Source organism: Larimichthys crocea, chromosome IX (assembly GCF_000972845.2).
Source record: "Larimichthys crocea isolate SSNF chromosome IX, L_crocea_2.0, whole genome shotgun sequence".
NCBI lineage: Eukaryota > Metazoa > Chordata > Actinopteri > Sciaenidae > Larimichthys > Larimichthys crocea.
The window spans coordinates 2,161,815-2,175,668 of record NC_040019.1 but is presented as its reverse complement, the minus strand read 5'-3'; the positions used below and the strand labels follow the sequence as shown (position 1 = coordinate 2,175,668).

Genomic DNA, 13,854 nt, shown 5'->3' with positions numbered 1-13,854 from the left:
CGAGTGGTGAGAAAACACCTGCCCCACAGGCGAGCGCTGAAGTGCAACTCTTTGTCCACAAGATGGCAACATCAAACAGATGACAGCAGCATTTAAAGCGGCACTATCTCTTACACTCACACACTCACACTGTCCATGTGTAGAAACGCCACTATAGAAACTATAACGCGTACATTTCGCCTACTTTCTTTCTCTGACAGGTCGCCGTTTGCCTTCTTTTAGAAATATATCCAAAACAAGCCTTGCACAATGCACAGGAAGTTTTAAACTGTTGTGCCTAATGATCTGTCATGTGATCTGAGAGGCTTCTGCTGAGTCTGCAGTACTCTGTTCTTCAAAAGGAGGGAGTGCAGTGTGTATAAATTACAAAACACTTTTTGGTGTAGAGCGATGAAATCAGTATTGATTGTAAAAGTGGACCGGATTTCTTAAGATCAGGATCAAAACTATCTAATTATTCATGTCAGAGATCCGGGCAGCGTCGAGAGGCTGACAAATCATCTTGCTTTTCATCCGTCTGACACAGAGAGAAAAACTAATGTTAAAATTCCTAGTATTCAGCATGCTGACAAGTATTTTCTGCTGACTTAAACAAACACAGTAAGACTATTCCCTGATGTATCCAAAGTCAATCTGAGGGCTGCCATGTCCTGCTTCTTTCCCCTCTATCTGTGAGCAGAACTGGGGTAGTCTAGGGGCTATGTGGTCATGGCCCGCCGGAGAGGCACAAATATGTGCTTAGGTCACCACTTTTACAAGGTTCGGCAGTTTCCTCCCAGCTTTCTCAGGAAACCAGAGGGTAGGTAAGGTGCTTGGCCAATATTTCTCCTGACTAGAAAGACTTCCTGTTTTTTGGCAGGAGGGTGAAGTTGGAACTGCGTGGAAACATTTGTGGGACAGCCGATTGCACCACTTTACTGTAATTTACACACTACGTCCTATGGAATTTGTCATCACGCGCGACAGAGTATGATGAGGTTGCGTGCCCTACTGCTTTATGTCGTATTTTTAGACCCAAATGGTCAAGAGCAGCGAAGGCAGTTGAGAGTTAAAAAGGACAGAGACGATAAAATCTAAGGCTACCTCAATTATGGACTGGAGATAAGTGGCTATCTTAGGTTCTGCTTGTGGTTACAGCCGGTTCCAAGATTCACGCCCTAAATGCTTGATGTTTGGATTGTGGCCTTCCTGTCATAAACTGGAAAGGACACTTCCCATTAGTTCGTCTCTGTCAGCATTCTACTATAAAAATAAATCCTCTAATGTGCATGTGCTGACTTGTGCCATCTGCAGTCTGGGTGTCCGATACTTTTCCTTTTTCCTAACTGGAGCCGCCAGAGCGATTTACATGAGTAAACAGCGTACAACATGTCCTCCTGTATGCAAGTGTGCGGTTGCATTGGGTGTGCCACTGATCTAAAGAGACAATGATTCACATTCACGGGAACAGGGAACCAGCATTTTAACCCAGCGTCATCAGACGATGATGCTAGACCAGGGAGAGATGCATAATTGATGGGAAACGTTGACGCCGAGTCTTAAAGGAGGAAACATATTTTGCTGTCACATATATATATGAATATTGTTGCATCAGCCAAATAAAAAGGGTATAAAGCACAATATATCGCAGATGTGATGCAGAAACAGCTCCTAAGTTCATGCTGTAGACAGATATTGATATATTAAATAAGAGGTTATGAAATAGATCATTCCAGTAGTTGGCGACTGGAGGGGAAAGTTAGTCAGCGAGTCAGTAATCTGGCTTCTGAGGTGCTCATCTCCTAAAAACCAGCCTCTGTCAGCAGAACACAGGATACAAAGGCAGGAAGGACATCCTTCCTCTGTCCCTTTCGCTCTCATTCGTCAGCTCTCGGCCTACAACATGGAGCATACGATAGAGCGTACTCGCTAATATCAGACAACAACATTTAGTTTTTTGTATAAGTGAATGCACATGACTATGATCTGTGTTGAAGTAACAGATACAGATGTGATTGTGACTGACAGATCTGTCTTGTCGTGGTTGTCGCGTGGTGGTCGGTTGCCTCTGCAGCAAGATCCTCAAACTATCTGATTTCATTTATCAGTGCACGAGTTGACGTTCAGAAGATCAGATCCTCCTCCGCTTGTTTCCAGGATCATGTTTTAACAGAAAAGCCAGACGCCAAAGCTGTGTGACAGTATGTTTTTAGTATTATGAAGGATTCTGTTGCTTCAGATATATATTTAACAGTTTAAAGCAGGGCTAGGCCAAAGTCGACTCACCATAAATTTCCATTTGTTCTGACAGATGTTTCTAGTAAAAAAAAAGAAGAAGTTTTATTTATACTGTGGTAAAAATGCTCTAAATATGTAGGCTTACTTTTCATAATTTAAGCACTGCTGTCAAGAGTGGCACCTTGCACAGGAAGTCAGTCAACTAAAGGTCCAGTGTTCACGTTTTAGCGGCGGTATAGTTGTTAATTGCGACCCCTTCGCTTTGCCATCTCCTTTCTAGAGTGAAGGAGAAACTACAGTGGCCACAAACACCATGAAAACACCAAGGTTTAGTTTATCCACCTGTGGACTCTGTGGACTCATCCTAGGTAACAAAACCTTAACAATGGCTCATTTCAGGCGATACTGATAATGAACACTAAATCTTTCACGCTGGAACTTGGGAACTTGGGATCCTAGTAGCCATTTGCAACTTAATAACACAATACAAGTGTTTGCTCACGAAGTTTGGGCATCGAAAAACATTTTCTCACACACTCATTGTCTTGTCAAACGGTGCTTATAGTTTTAAATATAAGTGCAGGAATGTTTGGATTTCTTATCAAACACTCAACATTAATACATGTTGCTCCAACACCTCTTCCCATACATTGGAATTGATCCGAAATATAGAAAAGGATTTTTTTGTATTTGTACCAATAAGCTGTAGGAAGGAAAACATTATCTCAACCAATGGTGCTGGTAGGCCATCCTTTCATTGACGCGCCCAGCTGTGGGATGTTTATCTGCTGTTTAAGCTGCCATCAGTCATTTGAAAGTTGTCTGACATGTAAATTATAACTGTTAAGAGCCTGCTCACCATAGTAATAAAAACACACGAAATTACAGAAGTGAAACCTACCAGCGTACAGGAAAACAGCCACATTGACATCACTCCTCATGTTAGTGCAGATCTCACTGTTGATGTTTACTCTAGTTTTTGTAGGTATACCAATGGATGATTTTCTTTCCCGATAATTTGTTTCTATTTCTTTGGTTTTTGCATTGAAGAAGCTGGACCTCTTTGTCTTTTTGGCTGTACTAACTACCTGGTTCTTCTCGTAATTATCCCAAACAAACATCTATTGATGCTTGTGCAAACATAAAACAAAGCACTTCCTGTGTGGCTTGAGGATTTTCTTCCTGGGAATATCATAGCTGGCACTCAGTGCTTAGAACAGCAAATATAAAAACTGTCATTACATGGCTCAATCACTATATGGTATCTAAAGCAAAATAGACATTTATTCTGAGGAAGTTGATGACCTGTTTTCAGACAGCAGTTTACTGTAATTGCAGTAACACCAGTGCATGGCAAAGGAAATGCAGTGCCTGGTCTTTCAGAAAATTGTGCTGTGTTTGCAACATTGGAACTTTCCTCTTTGGTTTGGACTCCTCTTTCCCCTCACTTCTTCTACATTTTATCACATGATTCTCAGTGTACAGAAGGTTTATATTATATGAATGAGCTGTGGACCACCAGGAAACAAGTTCTTGCCACAAAACAACAAGGAATCTATGTTTTATCTCAGCCAAGCCTTTGCCATTCTCTAGCCACTGCTTTAAATAACAATGACAATGAAAAAGCTAGTAACTTTAGAGGTCATTATTTTAGAAAATTAAAGGTGCAATAACATATTTTTGGGCACTTGGTGGCAGCAGAAACAGGCTGTGAAGAGAACGTTGACATATTATCACCTATTTAAGTTGATATGGTGGCAAATTGTTGCCTGTTTACATATTCAGAACACTCTGTAGTTATAGAGCAAACACCTGTGTGGCACAGAAAACTCAAAAGAAGGACAGGAGAGTTCAGGTCGAGGTTTAACCACATGTACATGAACCAACAGGTGCAAAGTTCTTCCAACGAACATAGCATTTTATAAATGAACATTAAATATATATATAAGATATATAGAATAATATAATATAGATATATATATATTAGAATAGATATAATATATATAAACCACAAAGAGTCCATCCGCAAAGTTCACAAGAGGACACGCAGCAGTATCTAAATCTGCAATATGATTACTGAGATTAGGCCATCACCTAAAGAAGTTTGGTGAATATTAGCTACCTCAGTAGGCTGTATGCTGTCTGATCTTGGTCTCTTCTTGTGGCCATTGCAGCAGAATGAAGGTGTATTGTTTGGTGCTGGACGTGTCGCATACAGTGGCTTTTTTTGGCCTTATTTTTTCTCTCTAAACTGCCAGCTACTACCAAAAATGGCACCATGAAAATGTTGGGAGTGAACCAAGCAGTAATATTAAAGTTGCAGGGCCTAAAAGCAAAACAATAAGCTGAAAGAAGCTCTTTAATTAAACCAATTAACCTGTTTCACATGATCATTTGTTAAAAAATATAGATTATAGCTTCCTTAAACTTACACATAAACTTAAATCTCTCTTTTTTTGTCATAATCAGACCACACTTGATGTTTTAAATAAAAATAAATAAATATATATATATGGATCATGTGTAATCAGATCTATTTCCCTGACCCACTTACCGTAGGCCTATGTAAATCTTCATTTGCATGACGGTGATGGTGATATTTTCTTTCACGTGTAGAGCCCGCCCCCTCCTCCAGCAGAGATCCGCAGTGAGTCGAGCCTGCTGTCAGTCAGGGAAGGGTTAAACTGGGAGTTTGCAGCAGTCTCTCCTTTCTGTCCACGGCATTTAGCGGAAAACATCTGACTCCTGCTCGTTTTCCCGAAGCTGTGTTTGGTTTTTTTTTTTACTCATTTTGCGCCGGAGCCGCGGAGGCATCAGGGGAAAAACCAAAAATCCACTGTTTCTCCAACTGGATCCTTACTGCGCGCTTTCAAACAGGTAGGTCACTGTGTTGTTAACATTTTCCATCCATGCATTAATTAAGGATCTACCAGAGGACTACAGGTAGTCGGTTTTTATGTTTGTTTTTTACTATTGGTTACAAAGTTCGTCTATAAAAAGCATCACAGAGGCTGCAGTGAGTCAAACAAAGTTAAAAAGTTGTTTTTCATTAAATGCAGGAAAAAGTGAACCACACTGGGAGGTAAAAACTTTTCAGCATTCAGTGTGTGTGACTCACTCTGTGGTTTTTATTTCTGTCTGAGCTGTTGGGATAACAAACAATATAAATCACTTTTCTTCCTTCAAGTTTCTTCTTTTCTTTTAGAAAACTATCCGGAAACCCAACCGACAAACAAATGTTCAGCCCTTTTTTAAATGTATGATTTTTGAATAAGTTGCTTAAATGTGTCTGTTTTTCTTTTAATGCTAAAACAAATTCTCATTTTGTCTGAAAGTGTTGTGCATGCCCTTTGTGTTCACAGTGGGCCTGTGGTATTTCACCATCTCATTCACTTGCAGACTGAGTCATTCCCTCTGATTTCCTCCAGATGTGCACTAGTTTACGTTTCCTGACGGACCAGGGATTGTGACATTTCTGCTCTTGCGCTGCAGTTATTCTGCTGACAGAAATGAATTCGCACAGTGGGCCAACTGTTGCTCGTGTTGTGTCACTGGTGGATGCTGTAAAAAGCTACAGATTCTTCTTCTTCTTCTTCTTCCCCTCCTCCTCTTTCACCTGGTAATCCTGACTAACCTTTTTTTTCTGTTGTTGTTGTTAAAATGTAATCCTTTAACTCAAGTCTACAATGAACAGCTGACATTTCACCCTTTTTTATTAGACTCTGACACCACTGTAAGTTGCTGGACAAGTGCGGTCATGTGTCACGCTCGTGTAAATGGAGCATCAGCGAGTGTTTAGGCGTGGGTCTTGTTTTTCTTACGCTTCTTCGGACAGCAGCGTAAACAGCATGTGTGACTCTGGGCCTTGCAGGACTTTAAATGTCACCACGGGAAAACAAACGTATGAGCTTACCAGGCTTGTTTCCTCGACGTGGAGACTGACACTAGTGCATAAACTTTTTTTTTTATTGTTTTATAGCTCTACAGTGACTCTTGTGATGCTGTTAATGAGAAAACTCTGCTCAATTTAAAATCCATCTTTGCGCCCTCTGTTCTGAGTAGGTGTTCGGCCTGTGTTGAATCTCTGATGTGCTCACATTGGATTCAAAGAGAGGTGATAGGTCACGCAAACTTGGACGCCCTTTAGTTCCCACCTGTTATCTAATCTTCTACAGCCCTCATTTCCTTTTTATGAAGCAAATTTCCTGCCTGATTGATTTTAATTATAAACAATACCTCGGACTGTGTGTTTTTTATTTTTTTATTTTGCAGGATCACACAGGTGCATATGGATTGTTCATTTTACCCTGATTCAACATTATCACTATATTAGATGTAGTTTAAAAAGCGCTTCGGGTAAATGATCATTCCAAAGACTCCAATTTCCATTTGTAATTGCTTAGCTGGGCATCACGGGATCTTTTGCTCTGCTAGAGTAAGATTAACCTCAGGTAATTGCTCAACCTTTGCCCACTTTCAACCTTTGGTCCGTCCTACAGTATTCACAGCCTCTTTCCGCCCGTATTCCAGCCAGTGTAGCCTCTGGAACTGGTCCTAAAGGTATGTATGTCTCACACAGAGTCATGTTTGTGTTTGTTTGAGTTCCAGTGGTTGTGCAGAGCAGGAGACCTTTCTCTTTTTTTGTCTGGCTTGTCACCACTTTGGAGTGATTGTTCAGTAAATGAAGTGACTAAATGGTGATAAAATAAGATTAAAGTGTCTAACAGAGTTGAGGAGAAGTCGGTGCTGCTGTGTTTGTCTGCTGCAGTCCACTGTAACGTTGCCTCATGTGACTTGGCCTTGTGTTTCCCGCACAGCAAATGCAGAGGTATTCATGACTGATCCTCAGTGTGTTGGCAGACAAACCGGCGTAGATGTTTTTGATGATGATGTGCAGATGCGTATGACTGGCGTGTTTCCTCTGAGCCACGGTTAGCGCAGCTTGCCGATTTCTTTATTTATTTCTTTTTTTCTTTTGGATGGGATTTTTATGGGTCTGACAAATCACATGATGTGACAGTATGATTACAGAATGTGCTTTTCTTTGTCCATCTGTGCAGTTCTACTGCTGCCTGGGTTATTCGTCTTACACGATTCTTCTTGAGCAAACGTGGAGCTAAATAGCTGAAGAGCAACAGATTTAAGAGGTGCAGGAACTTGAGGATAATTTACTCCCTTTTACAGGGCTGAACATCTGACCCAGCATGAGTGAAGCAGGGTGTTTTCTTATGAGACTCATGCTTTATGGGTCATGTGTCCTCTGATGCCTCACTGTCAGATGGTTGTAAATGTGCATTGTTAAAAGAATGTGATGTTGCATGCAAAAATCTTTTCAGTAGCTACTTCCAAACCTTTCCAGCGGTGATAAAGTATTCTAATTGCAGCCCCTTTTACAATCCAGTGTCTTTGCAGTTTCACCAGGAAGCAGTGTGTATTTGCATGACATCCCCTTCTCCTTTTTTTTTTTTTTTCTCGCTCACCACTTCACTTTTTCTGTGTCCAGACAAATAACAAGAAAACCATGTGTGGGTGTTGAGGAGTCATCTGCTCGGTTTGACCTCGCTGCCCCCTGAAACACGGAGCTGCTGCCGTCTGCGTTATCCTCCCACCCCGCCCCCCCCACCACCGACCGTCTGCTCGTCCGGCGAGGCTCACTCGGCACCATGTCCGCTGAGGTGGTGAACAGCGCTCCCGTCGCGGCTGATCCCAGCGCAGCGTCCCCGACTACAGCCTCGACCTCCAACACCCCTCCCGCGTCCCCTGCCACATCCAAGGTCCCATTCAAGAAAGAAAAGAAGAAAGGTGAGTGCCCGGAAATGACATGGCGATGATGATTATGATCGTGCCAGCAAAGTGTAGGAATCATAGTGTTGTTGCTGTGTGTGGTTTTTTTTCAGTACCAGAAAAGACAGATGAGTACCTGCTGGCCAGGTTTCAAGGAGATGGCGTGAGGTACAAGGCTAAGCTGATTGGCATTGATGACGTCCCAGAGGCCAGAGGAGACAAGATGTGCCAGGACTCTATGATGAAACTTAAGGTAAAGCAGCACGGGATCTTTGACCGTGCCCTGCTATGTTTACAATTCATGAAATATATTAAGGGAATATCACTTTACCTCTTTGCTGTAGACGTGTCCTCAGAGCAGAGGGCGTGTTTTCTTAGAAAAGATGGAAAAAACAGCACAGTATGTAATATTTATCTCACACCAGGGTATGGCAGTAGCTGCTCGGTCCCAGGGCAAACACAAACAGAGGATCTGGATCAACATTTCCATGTCGGGCATCAAGATCATTGACGAGAGATCAGGAGTGAGTTCCATCACTGTCACGTCACTCTGTGTAGTTCAGCTGATCATGTTGGGGCCTGCTGATTAAAAAACTCGCTTGTGCTCGTAACTCAGGTGATCGAACACGAGCACGTGGTGAACAAGATCTCCTTCATCGCCAGAGACGTCACAGATAACAGGGCGTTCGGATACGTGTGCGGAGCAGAAGGGCAGCATCAGTTTTTCGCCATCAAGACCGCGCAGCAGGTAACACTTTGGCCTCTTTCACATGAGTAGATCCTGTAAAGACGAATAGACCCAAAATGAAAAAATGTGTCGCCTTTCTGTCGCCACACAGGCAGAGCCCCTCGTCGTTGATCTGAAAGATCTGTTCCAGGTCATCTTCAACTTGAGGAAGAAGGAGGCTGAGGCTCCACAGAAGGTAACTGGTTCACTTTAAACTGGAACAATTTTTTTTTTCTCTCCAAAGAAAGTTGGAGAGCGAAAACATTTTCTTTCTGAAAGAAAAGCATTTTGGTGCGGCCATCTGGGAGCGTTGGCAGGGTACGCACTGTATGTACCTCTCGAGTGTCAACACTGCCTCTCTGTGTTCTTTCAATGAATCACATCTTCAGACATTCCATTGAAATGATGTGAAATGACACACGGCTCGGCTTTATTAAGAAAACAAGTATAACCATTAACAGTCTGCCTGTGTTTACAGGGCGAAAATGGCGGCACTGTAGTTGAGGTAAGCTCTTGGACAAAGTTGTTTTCTCCAAATTAGTTCCTCTAGCTCACTCCTCAACCATCCGCTTTTTCTGTGTTGTTTTTCAGAATGGAGGCGATGCCTTGCTAAGTATGGATGAAGCAAAAACTACCCAAGTAAGAAGGATTTCTGCTGTTTGAACATGAAATAAAATACCACAGATTTTTTAGAAGCTGAATAAATACAGTATGTTTCTTTCTGACATCCAGCCAGTGGAGCAGCATGACCTTTTTGGAGCCATGTCGACCCCTCCAGACATCCAGGCTCCAAATGTAAGTGTGGTGCCATAGTGTAAAATGTTCCCTTTATCTGGGCAACATAGTGGCACTTAGTCAGTGACGTAAGCTGGGTATTTACAGTGTATACTTTTTTTAAGTAGAATATAGGAGACTTTCATTCTGTATTGTTTTTCTGAAAAACAAAAGATCTGATCTGTAAGAAAACCTTGGATCCACTAAACAACTTCAACATGTGTGAACTCAATTCTAAAAAGGTCAACTGATCATTTTGAGTGTCAGATTTTTCTGACTTGTGGATTTTAGACCTAAATCAAAAAGGTCTTTGAAGAATTGAGCTCATCCCTTTGTGTATACCAATCTCGTTGTTGTTCATCAAACATTTAAAGCTGCTACGGGTAGAATCGATGAACATTTGTGTTGACTGTGGTGACACCTGCAGTCTTGTGCTGGTTTTACATCACCGACGCTGGGTCAGAGTTTCAGGCCAGCGAGCTAGTGCTGACTTCAGCATATTTCATCCAAAACAAGTAAGGATTAATAAACAACTTCGTTGGAAATTGAACTCTAGACTGTTAAAAAAGTGACATTTTGAGGTAGCAGCTTTAAATACTCACACCATGTCATGTCGTCTTCTCACACCATGTGATTTATTTTTCATTTTTTGTTAACACGTGTTTTTTCTTCTTCTGCAGAACTGATTCATGATTCTTTTGTTTTCTCTCCCCCCCACTGTTCCTCTCATGTTAACCAGGACTCTAATGATATTCTCTTGCTGGACTTTTCTGCTGAAGTTGACAGCAATCAGAATTGCATAAAGGGAAACTCCTTTGTAACGTCCTGTGCCCCTGACCGTAGGGCATCTTCCCAGACAGAGAATCCCTTTTCCTCGACATTTGGCTACTTTCCAACTCCAGACACTGACCCTTTCAGAGATGACCCCCTTTCTAAATCACCCACTCAGTCGGCACCCGATAATTCGCACATCTCCCTCGCCACCACTAATCACCTAAACAGCATTGCTGGCAACACTAGTAAGACATTTATTAATGGTGGTTTGAATGGAGACTCTGAACATCTCAGTCAGCAGATAAATGGTTTGTCAAGTAAGACCATGATCCTCGCTCTCAGTAACGGACAGTGGCCACTAGGGGGCAAAATAACTCAGGGCAACACAATTACCATGATGGACGGGAATGAATCCGGACCGGTTCTCTCAACCAAAAACCCGTTTTTTGACTCATCATTGAAAACTGGCCCTGTCTCTAACGGCATTACTCATCACCCACAACCCCCAGTGACTCATAGCAAGGATTCAGTAGTCATAAATCCGCCTCCACAGAGCTCTAAGGCCGGACGAGGTCGAAGGAGTGCAAAGGTGAAATTCCATAGCCGGATGAATTACATCAAGAGTTGCATGTGTGATGCCTAAAAATGGGATTTATGCACATTTTCTGGAGCATAATAAGTCTGCTAACACCTCCCTTTCTGAGCATTTTGGGTTGGTATGCGTTGGTGTCTGCCCGGATCTGTAAAAGGATGCACTTGGTTAAGATAAGATGCAAGGTCTATAATTAAGGTCTGCAGTTAAGGGCTTGTTGTTTGGATCTGTTTTGTCTTTATGCATGCACTGGTGGTCACGTGCTTCTTTGTCTGGCCTGAGTAAGTTACACTTTGACTGTGCTGCTGAATCAAATCTATCCTTTGTCATCTCTGCTCTCAATCTATTTTCTAACATTCATGCTTCAGTGATAAAAGCACGGGTAAGTGGCAAAGCATGCATGTGTTCAGGTTACTGTATGAAAATAATTAGTTAGAAAAAGTTACAAATCTTAATTTCTAAGTACAGCATGTATAAAATGATGTCAATGTGGTGCAAATATATTTCCGATTTTAACTTGATTTTCTGGGAATAGTCCACAGCAAGTGACCTGTTTGGAGCAGACCTCTTTGCAGCTCCTGCTCAGTCTGAAGCATCATCTGCTTCAGGTGATCTTTTCAACAGTGCACCTGCCAACTCCGCTCCATCATCCATAGCTGCTCTGGGTAATACACAAGAGGGAAACTTTGTGTTACTCATACATTAAAATGTCATTTGTCTTTTTTGGCTTTTCATTCCCTAAACTTTCATAACTCTTTTTTTTATATTCAGGGAATCTTCATTTGGGTCCTCCAGCTACCACAACTATCCCTGCTGTAACCATGTGGGGAGCCTCTCCTGCTGCACCCACTATGTTCCACATGCCAGGAGTGACAGCTCCAGTCCCTGGGTTCAACTACCCACAGCCATCTGCCTTTGGCGGTCTACCCATACCACCCACAGCCTGGGGCCAGCAGTTGCCACCTCAGTTTAGCAACCCACCTTTATCCCCACCTCACATCTTCCCTCCACCACCTGGGCAAGCTGCTACTCCAGGCTGGGGTCAGCCCGCCATGACCAATCCTTTCCATCCTGGTGCGTTCCCTGCAATGGGTGACCAGCACGGTCCCTCACGCCCTCCCCCTAGGCCGCCTGCTAAGGAGGCCCAACCAAAGGTAGAGAACAGTGCCTTCACAGCTTTGGACCCCCTTGGAGATAAAGAGAAGAAGATGGGAAAGGACATGTTCAAGGATTTCCAGATTGCCAAACCCCCTGCCATCCCGGCGAGGAAAGGGGAGCAAGGGGCCAACCCCGCTGCAGCCGGCAGTAGTAACGAATCTGGAGCATTTGATCAGTACTTTTCCAACAAAGTGGGCCTGGCTCAGGATACTGCAGACCACGATGACTTTGATATCAATCAAATGTCAGCAGCTGTTAACGGTAAACCAGCTGTAGAAGGCACCATAGTGTACATAGTCAATATTTTGCAAGTTGTTGTGTATATTACTGTGAAACTTGTCACTGATGGTGTCCTCTGTTGTCGTACAGCTCCTGCACCAGCTGCAGCTCCAAGCTTTAACCCTGGCCTCCTCAATGCTGCCTTCGGTTCTGCCCCCACCGCAAACAATCAGGCAAACAACCAGGACATGTTTGATAAAGCATTTGGGGCCCCAAATTCCAGTCCGTTTGGAGCGCCGCCTGTAGCCATGGTACGGAGATTCACACAGGCATATATTTACAACACAGGAAGTATCATAATCATTTTTTAATTCTTAATTCTGGACTTTTCTCTCTTGATCTTGCAGCAGACGACTGCTGTTGGTCAGACTTCTGGTTCAACAGCTGCTTTTGGGGATCCTTTTGGAAATCCCTTTGCTTGACCATAACTTTGTCTATAAGTAAGTATGTATGTATTTGTTTCTTAACTGTATTTATATATACAGAATGAACATTATTTTAATTTTTTTTCTCTTCCCTCTGCTCTGACAGTTGAAATGGAGTGAATGGAGATCTTTACATCAAATAACACCTTTGGGACGAGCTGCTACAGCGCGCGCAAGACAATCCAAATTATGAACTTTTCTGACTCTTGTCCCCGACCCACCCTTCTTTTACACCTCCACCTCTGATGTTGTTTCTTTTCTGTCCAATCAGTAGTTCCTTTTTTTTTTCTCAAGACCACTGATCTAAGAAGTAAATGTTATGTCATGATCTGCTGAAGAAAGAAATGTGGTGTGTGAAAGAAGGCACGTCCAAAGAGGTTCACTGCTGATGCTGTCTGTATTGAAGAAATAAAATAATTCAATGATAACGCTGCAAGATGTTGACAAGTCCTTGGTCTTTTTTAGACGGGGGTTAGTGAATCAACAGTTTGGAGTGAAACAGATATACTCCATGATTCAGGATGTAAAAGTTTGAGTTCTATCTTTGTTCTGTTATATTTTAGACACACAGTAGGTGGTTTGAAATATCCCTAGACATGGATGAACCACAAAAAACACTTGACTCAGAAAGGACTGGCTGCACAGCGGAAATACAACAAGTAATAATACCCAAATCTTCAGATGCAACACCACAGTGTAAAAATACTCATGCAGGTTAAATTTTATTTACAACTACATTAAAGTATTATTGGCAAAATGTACTATTATTATTAAAAGTACTCATGCAAGAGAAAAGCTCCTCTCCCTCTCCCTCTGAAGGAATTAAAATTAACTACAAAAGTAATGGAGACTGCACATTAGTTCATTTCTAACAGTGCTAATGCAAAAAAGGGCACTCCAAACTTTATTGAAAGAACAAACAAACAAAGAATTCAGTCATACTAGTTCACATTGTACATTAGTAACATAGCACCAGCATAGTTACATGATATAGTAAGTAAGTATAGGATCAAAAGTAAGGAAGTAAGTATAGTAAGGATCAAAAGGGAAAAGCATAAAAACTAAAGCAGAAATAAAACTTAGATGTGACACACTTGTATTCTTACATATAAATAAAGTTCTAG

General features: G+C 42.1%; 1 protein-coding gene across 2 annotated transcripts; it reads left to right on the top strand.

Annotated features, from left to right (window-relative positions):
* Positions 1 to 4,864: 4,864 nt before the first annotated feature.
* dab2 (DAB adaptor protein 2) lies at positions 4,865 to 13,166 on the top strand. Of its 2 annotated transcripts, XM_010740381.3 has the most exons (15): positions 4,865 to 5,094; positions 7,721 to 8,019; positions 8,115 to 8,254; positions 8,427 to 8,525; positions 8,618 to 8,749; positions 8,841 to 8,924; positions 9,207 to 9,233; positions 9,320 to 9,367; positions 9,461 to 9,523; positions 10,242 to 10,865; positions 11,404 to 11,533; positions 11,640 to 12,287; positions 12,396 to 12,556; positions 12,653 to 12,745; positions 12,837 to 13,166. In XM_010740381.3, the coding sequence occupies exons 2-14, from the start codon at positions 7,881 to 7,883 to the stop codon at positions 12,725 to 12,727; spliced, it is 2,370 nt and encodes a 789-aa protein (XP_010738683.2). In that variant the 5' UTR covers positions 4,865 to 5,094; positions 7,721 to 7,880; the 3' UTR covers positions 12,728 to 12,745; positions 12,837 to 13,166. The 2 variants fall into 2 exon arrangements, with proteins under 2 accessions (XP_010738683.2, XP_010738687.2); XM_010740385.3 differs by lacking the exon at positions 10,242 to 10,865 and having other exon boundaries at positions 4,868 to 5,094.
* Positions 13,167 to 13,854: the final 688 nt, after the last annotated feature.

Coding starts and splice junctions, on each gene's coding strand:
- dab2 (XM_010740381.3), top strand. CDS start 7,881: ATGTCCGCTGAGGTGGTGAACAGCGCTCCCGTCGCGGCTGATCCCAGC. Junction 9,234..9,319: donor ATGGCGGCACTGTAGTTGAG/GTAAGCTCTTGG, acceptor GTTGTTTTTCAG/AATGGAGGCGATGCCTTGCT. Junction 12,557..12,652: donor GAGCGCCGCCTGTAGCCATG/GTACGGAGATTC, acceptor TTGATCTTGCAG/CAGACGACTGCTGTTGGTCA.